This window comes from Gossypium hirsutum, chromosome D03 (assembly GCF_007990345.1).
Source record: "Gossypium hirsutum isolate 1008001.06 chromosome D03, Gossypium_hirsutum_v2.1, whole genome shotgun sequence".
Classification (NCBI taxonomy): Eukaryota; Viridiplantae; Streptophyta; class Magnoliopsida; order Malvales; family Malvaceae; genus Gossypium; species Gossypium hirsutum.
The window spans coordinates 14445681-14471700 of record NC_053439.1 but is presented as its reverse complement, the minus strand read 5'-3'; the positions used below and the strand labels follow the sequence as shown (position 1 = coordinate 14471700).

Genomic DNA, 26020 nt, shown 5'->3' with positions numbered 1-26020 from the left:
ATTTCTATAAATATCACAAATTGGGTCGATTTCAAAAATTTAATTTTTCGCTATGCAAGAAACCTGTTTTCAAACCGAATTTTTCCAATAGTGCCTACATATTTTCGTGATTATTTGGGGATCCAAATCAAGGTAAGTCGAAATGAGGTGATCAAGATGAACAATGTGGCAAAACATATCAAATTAAATGGCAACATAAGTACAAGTCTAGAGGACTACTTGACAAAAAGGCTAGTCAGGAATCAACCGATGCATTGTGGCAATTTTAAGATGAGATAAACTAGTATCATTATAAAGACGCGATTAGGGCGTTGCTAGAATTGGTAAGGAGAAATGTTGTGGCTTATGCACAAAGTGTTGGAAAAATTGATTATGAAAAACAACTTTGTTGCACAATGAAATTTTAAAAGTTTTCATAAAAACTAGACCTAGGTTGTGTTATTAAACAATAATAAATTTCACCAAATTCAATACCTATGTTTCTAAGTTAGGGAAATATGTCAAATCTTGGATCTAGTGTCTAAATCCTTCTGGCTTTCAATGAATGATCTTCTTCGCTATTCTCAAATCCTCACATGTTTAGAGAGTAGGCTCTGTTTAAAAAATCATACACAATATCAAAGTCATACACAAGATTATTATTTAATTGAATGACTAATTAATTTGTTTTTTTTTCACTTTGGATTTAATTATTTAATTACATTCAATTAAATAATAATCTAAAGAAATTAAATTAATTTTTAAGTCATCTCCTGTTGTTTCGAGAAAATGCATTCACCACGAATAGTAATTCATGCAGTTTATTTCTCAGATGTCGTTTTCATCCATTTATCATAATAGCTCTTATGTGCATTCCATATAGAGTTGTATTGAGCTAGCGGAGGAAACGATCAGATATATATAATTATGGTTTAAATAATTTGTAATTAAGTTCCGACTCTTCAACTATTAATCACAAATTATTTAGTCATTGAGTCAATCCACTAAAAATATCATGATTGATCTCCCCATTATATACCATTACCAAAGCAACTTAGATTTTATCCTTTTGTCCAATGATCTTGTCATTTATGTGTTACCTTCATAGGATATCCTTGATCCCTTTAATTTAAAATATGTTCACTCAAATCAATCTTATTTTATCTTATAGTCACCAATGCATTTCCAAATGAAAAATATCATTGATAACAAGTAGTAATGATAATCATTTGTCCTAGACGAATGACCCATTACCACGTTCTGTTTTCATAATTCATGTTATGTTAGTTAGAGGATACCATTTACTTTTTAATCGAGTTATGAATTTCACTATTATAAGTGAAGTCATGCAATAGATAAGTCATGCACCCAATATATCAACTTTTGACTTCGATACCAATGGAACACAAACTTTCAATATATCGAAGTACATGAGTTAAGTATGCATGGTCAACAATTTACTAAAGATTGAGGTAAGTTACATTATGAACGTCACAAGTGAATAAATCTATAAACAGATCTAGGATAAATTCTATTTGGGTCTTGTCTGATGTATTGTCAATCCAAATAATCACACCTATACCTCTATTTTTGGGAGTCAATTACTCCATTACCCAAGGCAAGGTAACACCTCAATTGAACTTATAGACAACACAATAGTCCTTATGAATCAATTGCTCATTTTGATTCTAAGGACTATAGACAATTTAGATCCTTACTAATATAAGTTGTCTTCTCGCGTCGTTATCTTTCCATATGATGCAACTTAATATTAGTTAAACACTTTGGTAATTAATGAAAAAAATATTTGCTTATACATATTGTTTTTCATGCAAAAATCATTAAAGATAATTGTCCACAAATATAATAAATTAGTTATGGAATTTTATTTATCCAATTAGTTTGAAAAATTACAAGTGATGAAATCACTATAATAAGGGCACAAAATCCTAACACAAAGGGTTCAGAAAACGCAACGAAAAATAGGTTTAAGGGAAAACCAGAGTTTTAATTTTTTTCCGAAAATAAGAACTTTGTTGTGTTATCTAAAGTAATAAATACTTAATCAAAATTGTATCTTTATGATTCGTCTAGGATGAATGCTTCGACCAAGTAATCTTTTTCGCTATCTTCAAGCTCACGTCTGCCGAGTGTTGGTTCATTTCGAATTACAAAATTTTTCACAGAATTACCAGTGGGGTAATTTCATAATTTCTCTAAACTTTTGGGATCAAGTTTTAAATAAAAAGAATATCTCTAGAAATTTTCTGAAATGATTTCTTCAGATAATTTTCTCTCTAAAATTTTTCTTGAATTCAAGTGTATGACAATAATGACTCATGCTATTTTTATATAGGGAGAGTTTAGAGAGAGTTCAACTAGGATCAGAATTAATCACATTAATATTAAATTAATAAAATATTATCTAGAGAAATATTAAATTAAATGTAATATCTCATATTAATATCTAGATAAATATTAATTTTAATTTAATATTAAATTCTTTAAAACAATATTATCTCTAGAAAAGTTAATTTAAAATCAAGTTAACTGGTAGAGTCCCACTAGGAGTCTAATTTTTCCATTGCTCTACCATCGAAAAACTGCCGCCATCGACCATCTGTCGGTTGCTGGATCACTGTTGTTGCAATCGTTGTGCCCAGCAATGCCATCAGCGGTGCGACTCCCACGACATCACAAACCATTACCATTTTGCCCGAATAGACCTGGCTGGTTTGGCTGCTACCAGTTCAGTCTAAGCCAATAACGACTCGATCGGTCCGATCTAGCCACTGGTTGAATCGTCGGTCCAGTTTCATACACAGGGCCTGGTTCAACTAGTTTTTGGATTTCAGTATTCGGGTTTAACTTTCGATCTCAGATCCCACTTTCAAGTTCAATTACCCATCGGGCCAATTATTTGACTTGAAAATTAATTTCCAAAAATATAATATTTATTTTAATTAATTTGATTAATTTAATTTTTCTTTATCAAAATTAATTTTCCCAAAAATCATTGAGATTGTCAAAATTAAATTTTCAAGAAAATTATTTAATCAAACTCTCAAATTGAACAATTCACACGACCACTTAATTTAATTTCGCATCAAATAAATCTACTCAATTAAATTATTTCCAAAGTCATAAAATTTTCTTTTAATTCAAATGCAGTTTGATAAAGCTTTTATTAGCTAGCGGAGGGATAATTAGGCATATACAATTAGGCTCGAGTAATTGCAATTATGTCCAGAAGCATCATTCTAATAATTCACAATTTACTTAATCATGGAATCAGTCCACAAGAAGTACAATGATTGAAAACTCCTTATTGTATACTCTTTATGAAAGTAATTCATCTAACTATTTTGTCCAATGACCTTGTCATGTGTGTGTTACCCTCATATGATATCATTGATTCCTTTGAGTTAAATCCATTTACTCAATACGGTCATTTTTATCTCATTGTCACTGTTGTGTCTTCTTTATGATTAATATGATCATTGTCAACCAATGACTGTGATAATTTGCTCATTCGAGAACAAGCAACCGGTGACCATGTTTCATATTTATCAATTCACACAATGTCAATGAGAGGATATCGTTAACTCTTTCATCAAGTTATATATTCCATTGTTGCTAGTAAAGTTATGTCATACACAAATCATGTACCCAACATACTAGCTATTGGCTCGATCATCTTTAGAGCATAAGCCCCCACTTATATCAAAGCACGTGAGTTATATACACATGGTTAGTGACTACCTCAGGATTTAGGTAAGTCACACCATGAATGTCACAAGTGGGTTAATTCACAAACAGATTCAGAAGTAATTCAACTTGGATCATGTCCAATGTATTATTCTTCCAATGAGTACATTTATGTCTCTACCTGTGGAGTCAATTGCTCTCATAGCCAAGACTAGTCATCTCCCTAATTGGAATTATATACGACATATAATCCTTCTATGTATTTGAATCAAATGCTCACTTTGATTCTTTTAAGGGATTACAAACTCATTTAGATTATCTATTGAAGTAAGTTATCTTTCTCGCAATGTAAATGTTCTTACAGTGCCACTTATCATCAGTTCGAACTTACATAATCAATGAACTAATATTTGTTTGTCATAATTTTGCTATGTATGCAAAATATGAAAGACAAAAATACAAAAGATATAATAGTGAAATGTGAAATTAACTTTATTCATTTATTCATCGTTCAAATACATAGAAAACAGTTACATGTTTACTACAATATAAGTACATTTCCCAACAAAAGGATCATGACTAAGGTTCAAAAAACAACAAACAAGGTTTGCAGAATAACCCAAGGCAATCATTCCCAATTCTTAGAACAATGCCTATCTACTTGAAGTATAGTGTCATAGTAAAACACTTCAGTAAATTATAGTTACCAAGGCAAATTTGTAATCTTAAGGATAATATTATTGTCTGCTTAAATTCCTTAGGACTTTATTTTGTAGATAGGCTTGAATCTAGGTTGTTGATGTAATTTAATCTATATTGTTGGATATATGGGAGCTTAACTATAAATAAAGATCTTTTTCACCTCATTTATAACCATTCAATCTTGTAATCAATACAGAGAACATTTACTCTAAAAGCCTTCTTATGCTTTCTTTCTTGTTGCCTTGCTTGTTTCGTTTGATTTCTTTTTAGCATTAATGCCTTAGAGACCTCTCTTTGATATTCTCAGTTTTCAAGGGATTAGGGTGACTTAGGTAGTGTTTGGAAAGTCACCAAGTAATTGGATTTAGGTGTAATTGCTTGTAATTGCACAGAAGTGGCATGTTTAGGTAACCATTGTAATTAGTTGGTCTCACTAAATTAGGTGTTTAGTACACTTTCCAATTCTTAAGGGGAGGGTGAGAATTGGAGTTACTACACAGGTAATTACACTTAAATCAATTTACTCTATGGCATAGATGATTTAACTTAAAATTTTTTTTCTACAATTTTTAAAAATTATATTATAATCATAAACACGTATGAGTGTTTGGGATTATTATAGTTAAAAAATTTTAAACTTATATTATAAATTCTAAAAAGTTATATTATAAAAAATAACTTATGTGTATTTATAAAATTTTAACAAAAAATTATAATATTTAAATCTTAAAAAATTCTAAAATTATGACAAAAAAGTATATTACAAAAAATAATTTACATGGTATAAAAATTGTTATAATATAATTATTTAAAAAGTTGTGGCAAAAAAGTATAGACATAATTTATTACATATTCATGCTATATATTATAAAAAATAATATACTTATTTATAAATTAAAAAAAGTGTTATAATTTTTTGCTTATATTATTTAAAAGAAGTGCTATGAAAGTTATTGGACACTTTACAAAACTTTCTTTGTAAAGGTTATATACTATAAATTATATTATTTGTAACATAATTTACATATTATAGAAAAATGGTTATAACCTAGTATAAGTATTTCTTTAAATTAAGTTTATATAAGATTTAATAATTAAAGTTATAAACTATTTGTATCGTGAGCCCAAGTCTTATGTAGTAAATGTTAGTTATACAAATAAAAAAGGTTTTGTTGCACCATATTGTAGGGTACGATACCATTTGGGAGAATAGAGTTAAATACAAGCACTAGAGATGGCTCATGAACTTTTTAATTTGAGACATTCAAAGCTTTGAAATGTGGTTGAGAGAGGACATTTGGTTTTCTAAAAAATTTCTCATATTAACATCATCATCTTAATATAGCATTAAAAACAAGGTTAGATTGTACTAGCATGTTGCATACTTTATAACTTCATTCGTAAGTTGAATTGAGTTATTCCATACTTTGAAGAGTACATGAAAGAAGGAGAATTTGATAATCTTACAAATTTGGATTTAGATGATGAAGAATTTGGTTAAGGCCAATAGATGAAGATGAAGAGTATATGTTAAATGTTAAGAAGGGAATAACCCTATAGATATAGAATGCTAGAGCAATTAGATAAAATTGCATATGATGTTTATTTTTCTTGTTATTTTTATTAGTAATCGTATGATTAGCTACTTTCTTGGACTAGCATATTACATATGATGAATTTGGTTTTAATTTTTGTTACTTGTTTAGAATTTTTTTTATCGCACTGATAATTTTTTATAGTAATTAATAATTGTACTACCAAATATAATATTTATAGAAATGTAACACCATTGTTGAAGGAGTGAAATAAGAGCAATTTGTGGGTAAAAAAGAACTACAAACTTTGGTGAATGCATTGCATTGTAAGTATTGATATTCAATTTCTATATTGATCTATATATTTGTTCTTAATTATTTATATTTAAAAATATTCTCTAAATATTAATATCTAAATAAGTAATAATTATAGATAAATTCTTGTTTTAATCATTCAATTAAAAATAATAATTTGATCACCAAAGTTTTCAAAAAAAAAATTGTCACTTGATTGTTATGTTAATGGAAGACATCCTTTTAATTGATTTAATAACAAGTTTAGTCCTCACGTTTTATATCTTCTATAAATTTGATCCTAAAATTATAAAAGAATCAAAATTAAATTTTAAAAATAATAAAAATCTAAATATATATAAAAAAGTTTTGAGAATGAGGATTCAAGTGTTGTAAAGACTGCTCCTCTATGATGAAGTTATAAGATTGCTTGCATAACTCAATAAAAAAAACTGGTTGAATCAACCATGTTCGCCTTATCAACATTAGCTTTGAAGCTCAGAATTGAACAACATCAAAGATGTAAAAAAGAGGAGGACAAAGGCTTCATTTTTACTTAATCTTAAAATGCAAACTTCGTACATTGCTTTCACCGCTATTTAGATACAAAATCAACCTCTTTCCAGAATCCTCACCATCCTTGAACAACAAAAGGCTTCCCATTTTGCACTATCACCTCAATGCAAAAAGGGAGAAAATTTGACTTAAAGAACAAAGAAACTAACAAAGATTTAAGCAAAATTTTTATTTTCAACTTCTATTTATGCTACCTTAGAAGGTTAGTTTTATCTCACTCAAAAGTCAATTAGGCATTGAGCACAATTAGAAACTCATCCAAGAACTGGAAGCATCCATCACAATCTCACTGGAAGTATGGGGTGCATCAAAGTAGCAAGTGGCTGAGATGTTGTTAAGGAGAGCAAAGAATTTGGGCAAGAGGTTATTCACAGGGAAAGTCTGGGAAGAGAAAAAGGACGAGTCAGTGGAAGAAGAAAAACTAGATGCAATGGAAAGTGAGACGGAGGAGAAGGGAAGAGGGGGAAAGGAAAACTAGATGCGATAGTGAATTACAATAATAGGGCAAAACTCGAACAACAAACACGACTAATGCGATTCGAACTAAGACTACACTTGAGACAGAGAATACCCTTAACCATCAAGCCATCACATGGGGTTCTAATTGAAATAACACTTTCGTTAGCACTTATTGAAAGAACACTTTCGTTAGCACTTATGACATATTTTTGTATAAGAAAATGTAAGAAAATAAATTAAGACATATTTTTAGAATTAGAAATTCGAAATTCGAAATTCGAAATACTTTTTTGAAGTATGGTACAAGTATGATAGGAATCGAAACGCTTTTTATATAATGTAACGTGTACAACCCAATATCTAATTAGTTTTGATAAATCTTTAAAACAAATAGATAGGAATTGTGATCTCTAAAAACAATATTTTTTCATGACAATTAGTTAGTTTAGTTACAATAAAAGAGTTCTCTTTTAGGAAACCACAAACTAAAAAAATCTCTATTGACGACCTAATTAAATAGAAAGGATAATTAAATAAATAAAATGATACAATAAATACTAAAGTTTCCTTTTGAACCTTAAAATTGCTATTTCAACGCGTTTTTATTTATCAATAAAAATTAAATGCTTCCTAACAAATTTGACATTTTACATTGAATTGACCCATTCACCTTCAATCTTGACGATTGACTAAAAAATATGTTATTATGATTTCAAGCAAGCCACTACGGTGAAATCGAAAGACATGCTGCTCTTAGGAAGCAGTGCTAGAGCATCTCGATTCGAGTCCGAGTGATGGCATAGTATCTTCTAAAAGAGATATAATAAGTCCTATAATGAAAATGAATTTCATTCCTGATTTACATTCCATAAAATCTAGAAACCCTCGTTTTTTTTTCATAATTTTTATGATTTTTTTAACTTTAGAGCATATATTAACTTATATCCTTTTTAGTCATTTCAGTTGTAATTACAATTCATTTTTTAACGTTATTCTTATTAGTAGATGAAGTCGTAAGACTATATGATTCATCAGAAAAGGGCATGATAGTCACCTTTTTCTGTATAACAGGATTATTAGTCATTCGTTGGATTTATTTTGGACATTTTGATTAAGTGATTTATATGAATCATTCATCTTTCTTTCATGGGCTTTCTCCCTTATTCATATGGTTTCCTATTTAAAATTTAAAAAGCGCAAAAATAATTTAAGTGCAATAACCACACCAAGTGCTATTTTTACCCAAGGCTTTGCCACTTCGAGTCTTTTAACCAAAATGCATCAATCCGAAATATTAACACATGCTCTCCAATCCCAGTGGTTAATGATGCACGTAAGTATTAGGCTATGCAACTCTTTTATGTGGGTCATTATTATCAGTAGCTCTTCTAGTCATTACATTTTGAAAAGCCATAAAGATTATTGGTGAAAACAATAATTTTTCATTTTTGTTTGGGAAAATCCAATACATGAATGAAAGAAGCAATGTTTTACTAAACACTTATTTTCTTTCATCTAAAAATTATTACAGATATCAATTGACTCAACAATTGGATCATTGAAGTTATTGTATTATTAGTCTCGGGTTTATCTTTTTAACCATAGGAATTCTTTCAGGAGCCGTATGGGCTAATGAGGTGTGGGGATCATATTGGAATTGGGATCCAAAGGAAACCTGGGCGTTTATTACTTGGACTGTATTCACAATTTATTTTCATACCAGAACAAATACAAATTTGGAAGGTGCAAATTTCGTACTTGTGGCTTCTATGGGATTTCTTATAGTTTGGATATGCTATTTCAAAGATGTTTTTTTACTTAACTTAAACGTAAGAGAAGGAAAAAGACTTCTTTTTTTTCTTTTTCATTGTACAACGAACAATTTTAAAAACCATAGGATTACTTTTTGATTTTTTTTATTCATGAAAGTTATCTATAAAAATAATTATATAGAATAGTTTCAACATTCTCACCTCATAATGAGAGGACAAAATCCGGATAAGTACCAATACCTATTACTAGTAAAAAGATAAAGATCGAAATAAATAACTCTCGTGGTCCAAAATAAAAAAATAAGAATTTGGAGCATTAAATAGCTTGTGTCCATAGAACATTTGATGTGACATAGATAATGAATAAATAGGAGTTAATATCATTCCATTTGCCATTACGAAAGTAATTAGTATTTTTAGCATTGAAAAATATTTTTGGCTCGTAATTATTCCAAAAAAGACTATCAATTCTGCATCAAAACCACTCATGCTCAGTAATGCAAGAGAAGCCATGGATAAGATACTGAACATCGTAAATATTTCGGGAATTGAAATGGTCGTTTCACCCATTTCGTTGAGATAAATAAGACGCATTCTATCATAACTTGTTCATGCCAAGAAAAAAAAAAGACTATCAATTCTGCATCAAAACCACTCATGCTTAGTAATGCAAGAGAAGCCATGGATAAGATACTGAACATCGTAAATATTTCGGGAATTGAAATGGTCGTTTCACCCATTTCGTCGAGATAAATAAGACGCATTCTATCATAACTCGTTCATGCCAAGAAAAAAAAAGGTTGAGTAATCAACAAGTACACTTTTGAAAGCGTTGGCGACCAAATTGTTATATTCTTTTAGTAGAATGACCAAAACAAAAATTTATCCATAATTAGGTGACTAATGTTGTAGTTTACCCAATAAGAGACAATAACTAAATGAAGAGAGCTAAATGTTTGAAGCAAACCCTAACGTAAGATAAAGCCTTGGAATTATCATTTTGAAAAAGAATAAATCTATATAGAATTTTTTAGAATGTTTTGAATATTTTATATATTTTGAATTTGTTTTAATTTTTATAGATTTTGAAAAAAAAAATTTTAAAAATTTCAAAATTATTTTAAATTATTTATAATTTTTTAGAATATTTCAATCTATTCATTTTCAAAACTAGAAACTTAAAAGAAATATATCTACATAAATTTATCAATTTATTTTTAGGATACTCGAGTTGTGCAAAGAAATTATATATTGATACAATAATTTAAATACTCTAAATTTATTTGAGTAGACGCTTACATAAATAGGTTGTCCACTCAACCTTTTAATTACCAAATTTAATTTGATATTTAATCTAACATGAATTTTAATTTTTTGTAATTATATACATTAAATTTTGAATTTGGTTTAAATATATGTAAAATTTTTAATTTAATTTAATTATACATTTAAAAAAATAAGCACATCAATATATTTTTATATTAAATACATTTAAATATGTGTGTATGCAATACATAAATATAAAATAATATTTTATTAATTATAATATCAATCATTATATATAAAATTACAAAATTAACATATAGGATTATGTATTCAACAAAGATTATATAAATTTGAACCCTATGTGATAGCCTAATGGTTGAGAGAGTATTCACCGCCTCAAATGCGGCCTGAATTTAACTCATGTAATTAAAAATATAGAAAGAGAGATTTATCCATTTACAAAAAAAAAAAAAAAAAAAAGCCGAAAGTAAATTAAACTGTGGGAGGGGTGCCTGCGATTTCCATATCCAAGCCCATTAATGATTAACCTCAATATATAATACAGAAAAGACACCCTTCCTTTTTTAATATTCATTTGGATCTCTCTCCTCTCCTCTCCTCTCCTCTCTCTATCACTAGGGTTTTTCGTCTGCTCATTTGTAAGTAAGTCCCCATCCGTTAGCTCTTCTTTACTATCTAACTCTATAATCTTAATCTCTTTTACGTTTATATTTTACTCTATTTCTTCTTTTTTGTAATATATATCTTTCTTTTTTTCTAGCTTTACAAAATGAGGTTTGCGTAGGGTTTTTTTGGTCCCCTTTTCTCGGTGATTTTTTTTTTCATTTTTTCTTGAATATCCATATCCTACCAAACGTCAGGTTCCTGCTTCGCTAGCTTTCTGAACGCGAGAATGTTAATTCATTTTAGTTCTATTTTGTCTCTGCTTTATCTCAAACAGGTCATTTTAATAGTGGGTATTGATGTTTAAACAGAGAAAAAAAAAAGAAAGAGTTTCTTGATTTTAAGTTTACATATAGTTATGGTAAAACCCTTGGTTCTGGGCTTTACACACGCACATATTGTCATAGCAGTGCTAGTTCAAGGAGCACCTTTCATTTTTTTTATTCTTATCTTTTAAGGTGCCCCCTTTGATTATTATATCATATGGATTCCATCCTGTTGTCTTTTCCATTTTATTTTATTATATTGTCGGGTGTTTTTAAAGATACTAAGTAGTTGGAGGCAAAATGTAATTCTTACCTCTAAGCTAAGGAAGAAGAAGAAACATGGTTAGAAAATGTCATCTGTTGTGGGTATTTTCTAGTAAGTTGAAAAGAAGACTGCTTGATGAACCTGAACCTAGGTTTTTTTTTTCCTTCCTTTTTTTTGTTTATGTATGCATGTAAGTGAAGAAAGGCTGCTTAGCTATTTTTTTAGATAAGTTGACTTGGCTATTAATTTGGAGATTACTGCTTTTTTCATAAGAGTTTCTTGTGCTGACAGTTTCATTAGTCTGGTAATGGGGAAGATGCAATTTGTTATTAAAATGGGAATTCAAGTTTTAGCAAACATCTTCTCTTTCCTTTATTTGCTTTTTAATTTCTCCCTTTCATTGTCTTATTATGGTACCTTCTTAATTTCTGGTTCATGTTGAAGTCAGCTTGCACAGTTTTTTGCTGTCACTGATGTGTATTTGATGCATGTGATGTTAGAAAAAAACCATTCTACTTAGGCAACTTGCCTGCAAATTGAGATTAAGTTGTAGAAAGAATGTATTAGCTATATTTGAATCTATGTTCAAGTGTCCTTCCCTTCAGGAATGACATTGGTTTTAATTGCACTAATCAGCCTGCCTTATAAGTAAACCTTATAACATCTTTTCCAAGTTAATATAGTTGAAACTCTACTAATGAGTATCCGTGGGGTTTACAGGTTATTTGACTAGTATGCTATTAGTCCTTCTCTTCTTCATTGTCTGTGCTCAATAATGCTTCTGTATGTTTAATATGATCAAGTAGGATACTTACAGTTATATTTGTATTTACTTAGTAACTTTTTCCAATCCAAACATTTATTGGATTGATGCAGACTCTTCTACTTTTACTCTACACCCACTAAGTTTATGGAGCTGTTCTCATGTATATATCCCATAGCACAGTCATTTGCTCATTATAATTTGAAGACGTGTTGTTAATTAGCTGAATGCCTGAACATATCCTTTCCGTTTGATTGGTGACTGTTCCATTAATAGTAACATTTTTGGTGGTTACTGTGAATGTATGTTTGTCTTAATGTGCTATTTTCCAATTGGGCAATGTTTAATAAGATTTTTTTTATTAAAATCTGGGCATGGTGTTTGTTGGTAAATATCTGTTTCTGTCACACAAGTTTTGGTGACTAGTGTCTGCCTCTTGGGCATCAATTTTTTTGTTTATATATTGTGTTCTTGCTACTATTCCTACACACATTTTTGCTGTTTAGCTTAGTGGTCTAGTGAGAAACTATAATTTGTTTTCTGATAATTTCTTTGAATTTACCACTTCTGTTAATAGGCAGATATCCTAGTTTTCACAAAAAGAGAAAAAAACTCAAAAGAGTTATTGTTTCTTGGCTTCTTGCTACAATGGGAGATGCAGAAAATGCCCTTCCACCTTCAAAGAAGAGGGCTGCTGGAAGAGAAATTTCTCGGGATAACCCTGGACTCGATGATGAGGAAGATTCTTCTGAACAAGAGACTGGAACTTTTAAGAGGGCTAGTGAAGAAGTGTTGGCAAATAGAAGAATTGTCAAAGTTCGGAGAAATCAAACCACTTCAACTGCCTCAGCGAATCCCTTCTCTGGGATTCGCTTGGTCCCCCTTACTGAACCAACTGCTACTCCTGCTGCACCTAGTTCAGCCCCTGAATCTGGCACAATCACCACTCAGGTTACAGCTGATGCACCAATTTCTAGTGAGAAAGAAATTTCAGAAGATGGGAAAAATAATGTTAACGAATCTGAAAAGAGTGAGGAAGGAAATGACCTGGAGCCAGAGAAAAATAGCGATGAAACTGAGCCTGATAATGCAAAGAGTGAAAGTGAGAATATTAAGCAGTCTGAAAGTAAGAAGGATGAGCCAGTTTCTGATGCTGTTGCTGATAAGGAAAGTGCTGAGCATAAGAGCAGTGTTGCTGTAAATGAAGAAACTCAAAAGGAGGCCAATGATGAAAAACTGGCGGGAGTTGAGGCCAAGGATGAAGATAAGAAAGGTGACGAGACTGCAAATGCTGATAACAAAGATAAGAGTAGTGAAAATGCCGATTCAACTGCAGAAGGTGCATCATTGAGTTCATTCCAACAGCTTTCAAGTAGCCAGAATGCCTTCACAGGACTCGCTGGCACTGGATTTTCTACTTCTTCATTCTCCTTTGGATCTGCAACAAAGGATGGTCCTACAGGTGCTTTTGGTTTTGGTCTTTCAACAAATGGAAATTCATCCCTCTTCAACACATCAGGGACTTCAATTGTTTCTAAGAGTGAGGGAAGTGGTTTTCCTGCCTTGCAGGAGGTTCCAGTTGAGACAGGAGAAGAGAACGAGAAAGTTGTATTCTCTGCTGATTCTGTGCTGTTTGAATTCATAGATGGGGGTTGGAAAGAGCGTGGGAAGGGAGAACTTAAGGTGAATGTCTCAACAGCTGGGGCTGAAAGAGCCAGGTTGCTCATGAGAGCTAGAGGAAATTACAGGTTGATTCTGAACGCAAGTCTTTACCCAGATATGAAGCTGACAAATATGGACAAGAGAGGTATCACTTTTGTCTGCATGAATAGTACTGGTGAAGACAAAGAGGGTCTGTCTACATTGGCTTTGAAGTTCAAGGACGCTTCCATAGTCGAAGAGTTCCGTGTTGCTGTAATGGCACACAAAGGTAACACAGCTACTGTTCTGAAGACACCTGAACATTCCCCTTAAGCTGCAGAAGCTTGAAAGGTATCTCCGTTAGATCTGATCTATCCTGAACTTGCCATTTCCAGTAGTCCTCTTTCGTTATTGAGGAAGTATCGTTGCTTGGGCATATGCTTTTATAATGCCTATGCTCTTGTATGTAGCAGAGTCCGAGTCAACCGAGACCAGTTCAATCTGTTTTTGATTGTTATAAATCGTGTATGTTGGAGAGTCGGTCAATAGAGACCGATCAAATCTTTTATCGGTTTGTTATAAACTATGTAGCCTGCGGGAGAATGTTTCAACCTCTCTTGTTTTTCATGGTTCCCGTCATGGAATTAAACAACTTCATGAGCTGCCAAGCTATCAAGATATGCTATTTACTGTTTACTATAGCTGTGCCATTGGTATGGGATTAATATGTGGAATTTCAGTGTCATTTATTTGGGGGGTGGGAGGTTTATGGTATGATAGGATTAAGTATGGTTATGTTGCTATGATGGTATTTCAATTTTTTCGACTCATTCGGTCATTGGTTTCGGTGTGTAATTTTTTCGACGTATTTGAAACTTGGTCGAGTAGTTTGGGATTGTAATTTAGTTTTTGAATTTTTACTCGATTTCGAGTACAAATAATACAACTTATTGCTTTAAAGTTGAAATTGAGATTTATTATTTTTCATTGGACACATTAGTTTAATCAAACAAGCTGTTGGACGTTTAAGTTGAAAATTAGTCAAATTTGTAACTAAGGATTTATAAGTAGATTGTAATTGATTGACTAAGTCACATAAAAAACCATGAAGAAATTATGTTGATCTTTTGAAAGTGAATTTATGTTTAAATTCATTTTTCTCTTAACATAACATAATTATTTTTTTAAGGGAAAATATATCATCAGTCACTTAATTTTAAATTTAATCTCTTAACTTTTAAAAAATAATAAATCAATCCTACTAACTATTTTTAGTTAATGACATTATTGACTCCTTGCTGTCATTTAACCGGTCAGTTGGAGGGTTTGTTGTTATTTAAACAATCCCATTTAAGAACCCTAGTTGGGCAGTAGAAGAAGAAGAGAAGAAGAAATGGAGACATTGACCGTGATTCCGGTGTGCTATTGTGGAAATCTAGCCAATTAAAGACTTCTTGGTCCAATGACAACCTAGGTAGGAAGTTTTTTGGGTGTAAAAAGTATGGGAGTAGGTTTCAAAATCCATGTCGTTTTCTCGCCTAGTTTGATCCACCATTGACAATTCACGAAGTCTGTTGTTGGATGTTTTGAAACAAGTTAGAACATTGAAGGATGCAAGGAGGGAGAGAAAAAAAATGGTGTTTGGTGCTATTATTTGTAATATTGTCGTTGTTGTTTAAATGAAAAATCAACTTATATGATAGTTGGTATTGTTGTTGTTGTTGTTGAAATGGAAAACCAGCTTATGTGACTGTTGGTATTGAGGTTTTTGAAATGGAAAATAGTATTATGGTGTTGTTATTTGGTTTTGGGTTTTAGATTAAATTCTTTACAGTTTCTCTAATAAAATTGATTAGATAAGAGTTGTATAAATAAAGCAAGTGTTTACAACAAGAGAAAAAAAAAAGGCCAAACAGAGCAAGTGTTTATATACTAACCAAGGCAAGAGCAAATGTATAAACAATATGTATGTATGCATGCAAGCGTGCGTGTGTGTGTGAATGTGAAGAACCATAAACATCAACTTTGCATCATTTGAGAGATTATATTTCATGGTGAGTGGAAGCTTATAGACCTAAATGTCATGGGCTGTAAAGGGTATTAGCTTGCTTGTATGTTTTAGCTGAGACTTGAAAGTTGAAAGACTAATTTCAATCTCAAACATTTGTATTTTTTTTCATTTGATTTTTTGAATACCCTATGGGATGTGTCTTTTAAGACTTGAAAGAGTATTTGGTTATTGATTTTCATTTTCTTACATTGCATAGATCAATGCTCCCCTTTATCAAATCCTCAACTAAAAATAACATTTTTCATCATCTTTTTGTAGACTTTGCATCAAATGGAGGAAGAGACAAAACAGATGAAAGAAAAAGCATAAAACATTGGTAGAAATTATACTTCATTCATTAATTAAGGCCACATTGTTTACAAAATGAACGGCAAACTATTGCCAAATTTGCCTACAATTTAGTACAATTCAACTCCTTTAATTGCAAACAAATTTTTAAAAAAATATTCAGTAACTATCAGTAGCAATAATAGATAAATTTACAAAAAAATAATTTGCCTAAGTTAATAAATCAGTAGCAGTAATAGGCAAATTTGCACAATAAGCTAAAAAAGTTAACAAAAAAAAACTTTCGATTCACAATGTATCGATGGGTTTGAGATAGATGACTCTTGAGTAGAAGGCATCCATCTAACAATGGTTGGTTCTCCAGCAGGTTTCCTCTTGAATGAAAGCTTTTCTCTTGGGACAGCTTCTTGGTAAGTTGGGGATATTTCTTGGTGAGTTGGTGTAACACTCCTAATCTGTCTCCGTTGCAAGCTTTTCTCTTGGGGAAACTTCTTGGTAAGTTGGGGCAATTCCTTGGTGAGTTGGTGTAACACCCCTAACTCGTCTCCGTTACCGGAATAGGGTCATGGGATATTACGAAAATTAACATATTTGATAATATTTAAACACAGTTCAAAAATCAATGTAAAAATCATAAATCAATGTTCAATCAATAATCATAGCATTCATATAAAAACGGAACTTAAATCGGGCCTTCGTAACTTAAAAATTAATTTAGAAACAAGTAAGGACTAATCTGAAACAAAACAGAAAAATGTGAAAAATAATATAAACAAGGGTTACATGGCTGTGTGACATAGCCCAAACAGTGTGAACATACAAAGTTGGGACACACGGCCGTGTCCCAACCCGTTTATCCGCCTGTGTGGGTATTCAAAATAAGGCCACACGGCCGTGTCACAGGCCATGTAACATACTAACTTGAAACACATAGCCATGTGGGGTGACCATGTGTGGCACATGGTCATGTGACAACTCGTGTCCCAGGTTGTGCAACATAATTTGCCCTAAAACAAGCAAAAACATTAACCTTTTATTGTACAACAAACTACACCATTTCCAAACATTTTCATATGATCAAAACACTTTAAAACATACCAAAAACATATCAAATCAACCATCCTATGAGCCTAACTAATATGCCACCAAAAGGCACCACAATTCATACACCAAAATCAATCCAACCAACATCTCAAGTTCATTAATTAAGCACATATCAAACATACCAAAACTATTTCAAACATACATGTCATTCAACATGGTTTAGCTATCATAAGCATTCAACAACCTATCAATTGGTACCCTTATTTACAATCCAATAACTATAAACATTAAGGCATACATAAGCTTGACACCACTCAAACATACCAAATTGCCAAACTACAATCAAGCCCTATTACATGCCAAAATACACATATATTATTTAATCTAAATGTCTATCCAATGTACCCTCATTGGTACCACAAGTTAACATATAAATCAACTCAAACTCAATGCCATAAATTCATACTTTAAACTTACATGACACACCTACCATTTAACCACTTTATTCACACTTCAATGAACCAAATGCCATCCAAATCACAAGGCTTTCATAAGTGACCAAAACCCATACTTACATATATACATTTATAGGCAAATAAACTTAAACCATATCACAATGGAAAATAGCATAAAATAAACTCTTATTACATGTCATTTATGACCATTAACCAAAACAATCAAAACTACCAATATGACGAATGGATAGTGTGATGGTGCTCCGACGAGATTCCAACAAATCGAGCTTTTCGATGATCTACAAGAAAAGAAAACAACTAACGTAAGCAATAATGCCTAGTAAGCTTGTATAAATCTTAAACATAAACTTACCGAATAGGCTCAATTTATGTATTTTATAAATAGTTTCTTTGACATGCTTAAGAGATTATCCATTTCCTATTACAACACCAATCTCGCAAGTTAGGGAGTTCAATAAGGAAACATCAAAAATCCATCCATATCAAGGAACATATACTAAAAGCAAATCCATATACATAATATTCATCACATCTTTAATATGTAGCATTCATACCTTCAAAGCTCTTATGCCAAAACATTTCATTCCATCTATTATAGTTTCTTAACATTTTATATAATTAAGTTCATTCGTTTAAGCCTTTATTACCCATTGAACCAAATGAAACAAGGTTGGATACTCGGGAACCATGCTCACACAAAGTGTGCCTATACATGTAAGTTGTGGGTCAGGATATTAAGCTACACGATATTACTCACACGAGCTGTAAAGAATCTACAACAAATGCAGGACCTCAGTTATCGGTAAGACATCTAAGACCAGTATCCAAAATTGTAAAACCCCTAATGACATGTCATTTGTATCCTAGGTCTTCACAAGGTTCAAATAGGACACGTTACATCCTTTGATTCCTTTTTTGACATAACATTTCATATACATATTCATGAAATTTACATTTTTCCACAATTCGTCAATTGATCACCATAATCATTTAATCTCATTAAACATATAACACATAATAATCATTTAAGTATAACTAACATAATTATTCATTAACATTTAAAAAAATTTACAAATAATGAATTAACCATTATACGAACTTACCTCAACAAAAACAGTTGTAAAAACGAAGCCGACGACTAACCCAACACATTAGCTTTTCCTCGGTTTAGATTCGTATGATTCGTTTCTTGGTCTACATAATAATTTTCATTCAATTAAACTATTCAAATAACTTAATATACTTAATACAATTTTTAACCCTATCAATGGGAAATTTACAAAATTACCCCCAATCTTTTACCTTTTATGCAATTTAGTCCCTAAACCTGAAAATTGCAATTTAACCACTTTTAATTAAAATTCATGCTAGCCGATTTTCCCTTAGTCTTATAACAGCCCATATTTTTCCTCATTTCACACAATTTACAATGAAATTTACTATTTTAACAATTTAATCCCTAAACATTAAAATCATCAAAAATCACTTAACAAAATACTTATATTTAACAACCAAGCTTAATAATCTATCAATTAAATTCACAAATACACTTAAAACTTTCATGGAAAGTCCCTAAACTTTTAACAATTTTACGAATTGACCCCCGGGTTAGTTAGATTAAGCTAAAACGATTACAAAACATAAAAATTACTAAAAATAGGGGAAAAAGTTACTCACATGCAAGTTAGAATAGGAACCGAAATTCTCCAAGCTTTTGCTTCCATGGTGATTCTGCCAGTTCAGGTGAAAATGGGGAAGATGAGCACTTAATTGTTTTTTTTTGTTTATGTTGTCTTATTTACTATTTTACCCTTACAATATTAGTTAAAACTTCATTCAAACCTTGTCCATAATTTTCCACTAACTTTATATATGGTATAATTACCATATAAGTCCTCCCTCATTTAATAATTAAGCCATCTCATCATTATAATTCAATAGTGATTAGCTTTTACATCTTTTACAATTTAGCCCTTTTAATTAATTAACTGTTTAAACATTAAAATTTCTTAACCAAATTTTAATATGACCCTAATAATACTCCATAAATATTTAATCACTTGACTTTACTGAAACGAGGTCCCGATACCTCCTTTTCTAAAACCACTTGACTTTAGGGATATACCACTTGAATCTAATTATTCTTTTAATTAAAAAATTTATTAAACCAAAATTTCAATAATATTATACTTGACTCATAAATATTAATAATAATATATTCCAACTGTCTCGTCAGATTTGTGGTCCCGAAACCACTATTTTTGACATCACTAAAAATAGGCTGTTACAATTGGGGTAGTTTCTTGATGAGTTGGAGCAACCACTTGGTTATGAACACCAAATTTGCGTCTTGTGACCTACACGAACAAGTGAAACCCATCAAACACATTGCATATATAAGTAAACTAATGAAGCCAAGGCAAATGACTTACTAGAATGTTTTGGCTGACTTCCCCTCTGTAACTTTTCTTATCATGGCCTAATTTCTTGCATTTACTACACTTCATTTCCACCCCTTTCTTAGTTAAGTTTGTTGTTGTTTGTGGTTCATCAGGTTCTTTCCTTCTCACCTTAGTAGGTCTGCCAAGTGGCTTTCTTAGTGTAAGAGGTAATACTGGCAGCATGTCTGGCACAGATTCTCATTGTTTAGGACTCCTTACTAGCCTGATGAAGTTGGAGAAAATGGCAAGTTGAGTTTGCTTGGTGTGCCAAGTTTGTACATAAGTTTTAGGGTATTCATCTTTTAGATGAATGACAACCACCGCATGCATTCAAGGGTTGCTAGTAAGATACCAATTCTTGTAGGAGTAGGAATTCTCAACTAAGCCCACCACATGCTGACGGCCTTAACCATATTTAACCTGATATCCATCCCCACTAACATGTGGTGGAACACACCTAAAAACAATCACTAAAACATATTATACTTAAGTAAAGGCAGCATGTGATGAGCCCCACCAATATGTGATGGCAAAATAAAGACATATATATATTTGAAAATGATCTATTTACCTTAATGAATCTTTCATTTTGACATCCAGTTTTTTCTTAATCTTTAGACACAAGTGTCCTTAAAATTTTTCAGCTTATTCTTTCTTCTTAACAATCAACATCATAATCTTAGTCCTAATTGCTTCCATCTGTTAAGAAATGTGGCCATATTTAGTAAACATGTAATTATTTTCTATACTTTGAACGATGAATAAATAAATAAAGTTAATTTCACATTCCACTGTTATATCTTTTGCCTTTCTGTCTTTTATATTTTGCATACATAACAAAATTGTGACAATCAAATATTATCTCATTAATTGTCTAAATTCAAACTGATGATAGTGGAATTGTAAGAACGTTTACATTACAATAAAGACAACTTACTTCAGTAGATAATCTAAAAGAGTCTGTAATCCCATAAAAGAATCAAAATGATCATTTGATTTAAAAACTTAGAAAGATTATCATGTTATCTACAATTCCAACTGGGAAGATGACTAGTATTAGCTATCGAAGCAATTAACTCCATAGGTAGAAACATATATGCGTTCATTAGAAGAATGATACATTAGATTGGACCCAAGATGAATAAATTATGAACTCGTTTGTGAATTAATTCACTTGTGATGTTTATGGTGTGATTTACCTAAATCTTGAGTCAGTCACTGACCATGCGTATGCAACTCATATGCTTTGATATAAGTGAAGGCTTATGCTCCAAAGATGATCAAGCCCATAGCCAGTACGTTGGGTACATGACTTGTGTATGGCATGACTTTACTAGCAACAATAGAGTTCATACATTGATTAAAGAGTTAACGATATCTCTCATTGGTATTGTGTGGATTGATAAATATGGAACATGGCCATGGGTTGTTTATTTTCGAACAAGCAATTTATCAGTCATTTATTGACAGTGATCATATTAATCATTAAGAAGACACAATGGTGACAATGAGATAAAATAGGATTATACTGAGTGAGTGTGTAATTGCCCAAATTTAAGGTCATCGGAATAGTGCCTTCGTAACCACAAATCTGATTTAAAGAGAAAATTATTATTAATTTTTATGATTTATCGAGTGATTATATATAAGTATTAGAGTGTTGATAAGAAATTTTATTGATTGCATGCCTAAATTGCCTATTAGGACTTAATTGCAAAAGTGGGTAAATATGAATTTTAGATGATAAAGGATTTATTTGAAGTGCATAATCAAATTAGAGGTCCTTAAATAGTAATTAGACCATAAAATTTCTATGGACAAAAATAGGCATGCATGGATAAAAATAACTAAAGTTTTAATGAAGGGTATTTTAGTAAATGAATAATAAAAAGAATAAAAAAGGAAAAAGATGGAAAAAATATCATCTTCTCCATAGCTTGCTGCTGAATTTGGAAAGACACCATAGCTAGGGTTTTCACACTTTTTCAAGCTCATAGTAAGTGATTCTAAGCCCCGTTTTTAATGCTTTTTACGTTTTTGAGATCTTGGTAGCTTAATTTAGCTTATTCTAGCAATAATTTAACCTAGGGTTTATATTTGGAAAAGTACCCATATGTGAAAAGTGTTTATTTTGATGTTTTATGATAGAATATAAAGCTATAAATTATGTTAAACAACTTTTGCTAGCTGATTTTAAGCGAAAACGAGTAAGTTGACATAATCGGTAAAAATCCCTAATGTACATAAGTAAGTGTTAGAGTGAGAATTTGATATTGTCATAGAAGAGAAAAATGTTCAGCATGTTATATAACATAAGAATATGAGATGAAGTTTAATTTCCGAACTTTGGGGCAAAAGCGTAATTATGTAAAAGTTTAGGGGCAAAATTATAATTTTGCCAAAGTTAGAGTCGAGGGCTTTTTTAATGAATGTGGGTATCAAATAAGTTAATTTGTTATTATAGATCAAGAAGAATGGGATTCGAGGTTAGATCAAGGAAAGAATAAAGTTGAAGACTAAAGTGATAAGTTTGGCTATATTTGCTACCGAAGTAAGTTTACGGTAAATAAATGCAATATTTCAATATTTATTATTAATGTTATTATTTTCCAGCAATTATATATTTCATGAATTTATTTGATGTTGACTCAAGTATGAGACGATAGAGAATTCGTATTAAAAAGTCTCGTTGAAACTTTTGGAATGTATCGAATACAAATGTAAGACCATGTCTGGGACATGGCGTTGGCACCGAGATGAGAGGTCCCATGTAAGACCATGTCTGGGACACGGCGTTGGCATCGAGATGAGAGGTCCCCCGTAAGACCATGTCTGGGACATAGCATGGGCACCGATATGAAAACTCCCATGTAAAACCATATCTGGGATATGGCATTGGCAGTACATGAAACATCCCATGTAAGACCATGTCTGGGACATGGCTTTGGCATGTTATTATTAAAAAGAGACCCAAGTATCCTTATTATTCCAATGTGGTTCAACGAGCTAGTAAATAACTTATGTCCATGAAAGTTCAGTTAAAAGCATAAATGGCAAGTTCAAGTGAGTTATAAGAGTTAAGAGTATATTACGTTACCCATTGAGAATCAACATTTCAGCAAGAGAAAAGTAAGTCATAATTATGAGTAATCTAAGTAAACAAGTAAGTGAATGAGTAAGAGATCAAGTAAAGAGGAAATTAAAGATTATGTTACTTGGTTATTATTAATTGTGTTTAATGTTGCTATTTATTTACTTGTGAACTTACTAAGCATTATGCTTACTTTATTTATTTTCTTTTTATATACCATTATTAATAAAAGTCGAGGACCCTTAAGACGTCGGAGATCGTCCACACTATCAACCACAACGACTCGTTATTTTATGATGAACTATGTTTGAACTATGGCATGTACAGGGACTTGCTTATTTTGAATGTTGTATTATGATTTTGCTAAAGAATGTTGTGTAAATATCTAATGATGAATGGTTGTCAAAATGGCTAAGTATGAAGGTGTTTGTTGTTATACATGTCTATGTGATAAATTATGCATAGAAATCATGAAAGAGCAATAATTTGCAAAGAAACAGATTTCAAACAGCAGCAGTGACGTGATTTTGAAAAATGAATTAGAGGGTGTATGATATATAGAATGAAATCTTGAGTCTATTTTCATGGAAAAATAACGGTTTAGCAAAAGGAATTTTATATTTTGAGATATGTGAATTTTGGTGAGACAGGGTCAGAATTATTTTTGGAGTCCCCTGTTCTGAGTTTAGAAAATCACTAAAAGTTGTACAAAAATAGCTATGATTTTTAATTTATATTTCTAGATTCCTTATTGAGTCTATTTTCTGTAGAAACAAGTGAGAACACCATATGAAAATCCTACTATGAGAAAACTTATTTTTAGTGGCAAGAGGTCAGGACAGTCAAGTGGTGAAATAGGGGAGACTTTAACTAATAAACTGTACTAATTGGCTGAACCAAAAATTTTGAAAAATTGATGGTAAGAAGATATATGACTCTAGTTTTAGGGAAATTTTACATATTTAAATTTCGAGTTCTGTAGCTCGAGTTATAAATGATTTAGTGACTGCTGCGTGAGTGGACTGCTTTATCATAAATAGTGAGATAAGTTTTAAAAGCAAATTTTTATGCCCCAAATTAATAAGTTAAGTAAAGTAATGCCTCGAGCTCGACTCCGGCAACGGTCTCGGGTAAGGGGTGTTACAGAGTGAATTTAACTCAAAGGAATCAAGGATATCATATGAGGGTAACACACACATGACAAGGTAATTGGACAAAACAATTGGATGAATTGCTTTCGTAAAAAGTATAAAATAATGAGTTTTCAATCATGTTACTTCTTATGAACTGACTCCATGATTAAGTAAATTGTGAACTATTGGAACGATGCTTCTGGACATAATTGTGATTACTCGAGCCTATATATCCAATTGGTCCATCTGTTAGCTCAACAAAAGCTCGATCAGACTACATTTGAATTAGAAAGAAATTCTACGACTTCAAAAATAATTTAATTGAGTCAATTTATTTGATGTGGAATTAAATTAGGCAGTTGTTAGAATTGTTCAACTAGAAAATTTAATTAAAGAATTTTCTTGAAAAATTAATTTAGAAAATCTTAATGATTTTTGGGAAAAGTAATTTTGATTAAGCAAAATAAGACAAATCAAATTAATTAAAATAAATATAAATTAATTAAAATAAATATCATATTTTTGGAAATTAATTTTCAAGTCAGACAATTGGCCCAATGGATAATTGAACTTGAGATAAAAAAAATTGGGTTTGAGAACCCAAAACTGAGACTGCGGCCCAAAAATTGGTTGAACTAGACCTAGCATTAGAAATTAGGTCGAAGGTCCAGCCGATGCCTGGACTGAACCTGTCGAGCCGTCATTGGCCTAGATCGAACCAGCAATAGCTGAATCGATTCGGGGTACTGTGAGGGTGTTGCACCTACAATGGCATCATTGGACACGACGGTGCCAACGACGACGATGGTGGCATTCTGATGGTCAGCGTGTGGTCTTTCAGCGATTGAGCAATGGAGGAATCACACTACTACTGAGACTTTACCGAATAATTTGATTTCGAATTAACCATTCCAAAAATAATAATATTTTAATAGATTTAATATTAAATTAAAATTAATAGTTATCTTGATAGTATTTTATTAATTTAATATTAAAGTGATTATCTTAATATTAAATTAAATTAAATATTTATCTTATAGATAAATATTCTATTAATTTAATAGATCTAATATTTATCTTGATAAGTGTTATATTAATTTAATATTAAAGTGATTAATTTTAATCATATTTGAACTCTCTAAACTCTCCCTGTATAAAGAGAGTCACGGGTTATCATTTTTCACACTCGAATTCAAAAGAAAGTTGTAGAGAGAAAATTCTCTGAAGAATTATTTTAGAAAATTTCTAGATAAAATTTTCTTATTTACAACTTGACCTAGAAGTTTAGAGAAATTGTGAAATTACCCCATTAGTAATTTTTGTGAAATTTTTTTTGATTCGAAGCGAGCCCACACTCAATAGACGTGAGCTTGAAGATAGTGGAGAAGACTACTCGGTCGAAGCGTTCATCCTAGACAAATCAAAAGGTACGATTTTGATTAAATGTTTATTACTTTAGATAACACAATCAAGTTCTTGTTTTGGAAAATTTTTAAAACTCTTATTTTTCCTGAAACATATTTTCCGCTGCGTTTTCCAAAGCAGATTTTCCAACAATCATCATTG

General features: G+C 31.2%; 1 protein-coding gene across 2 annotated transcripts; it reads left to right on the top strand.

Moving 5' to 3' along the window:
* The first annotated feature begins 10674 nt into the window (after positions 1–10674).
* Positions 10675–14606, top strand: LOC107951997 (nuclear pore complex protein NUP50A). Of its 2 annotated transcripts, none has more exons than XM_016887203.2 (2): positions 10675–10954; positions 12847–14606. In XM_016887203.2, exon 2 carries the CDS (start codon positions 12918–12920, stop codon positions 14241–14243), a length of 1326 nt encoding a protein of 441 aa, XP_016742692.1. In that variant the 5' UTR covers positions 10675–10954; positions 12847–12917; the 3' UTR covers positions 14244–14606. The 2 variants fall into 2 exon arrangements, with proteins under 2 accessions (XP_016742692.1, XP_016742693.1); XM_016887204.2 differs by having other exon boundaries at positions 10811–10950.
* The last annotated feature ends 11414 nt before the right edge of the window (positions 14607–26020 follow it).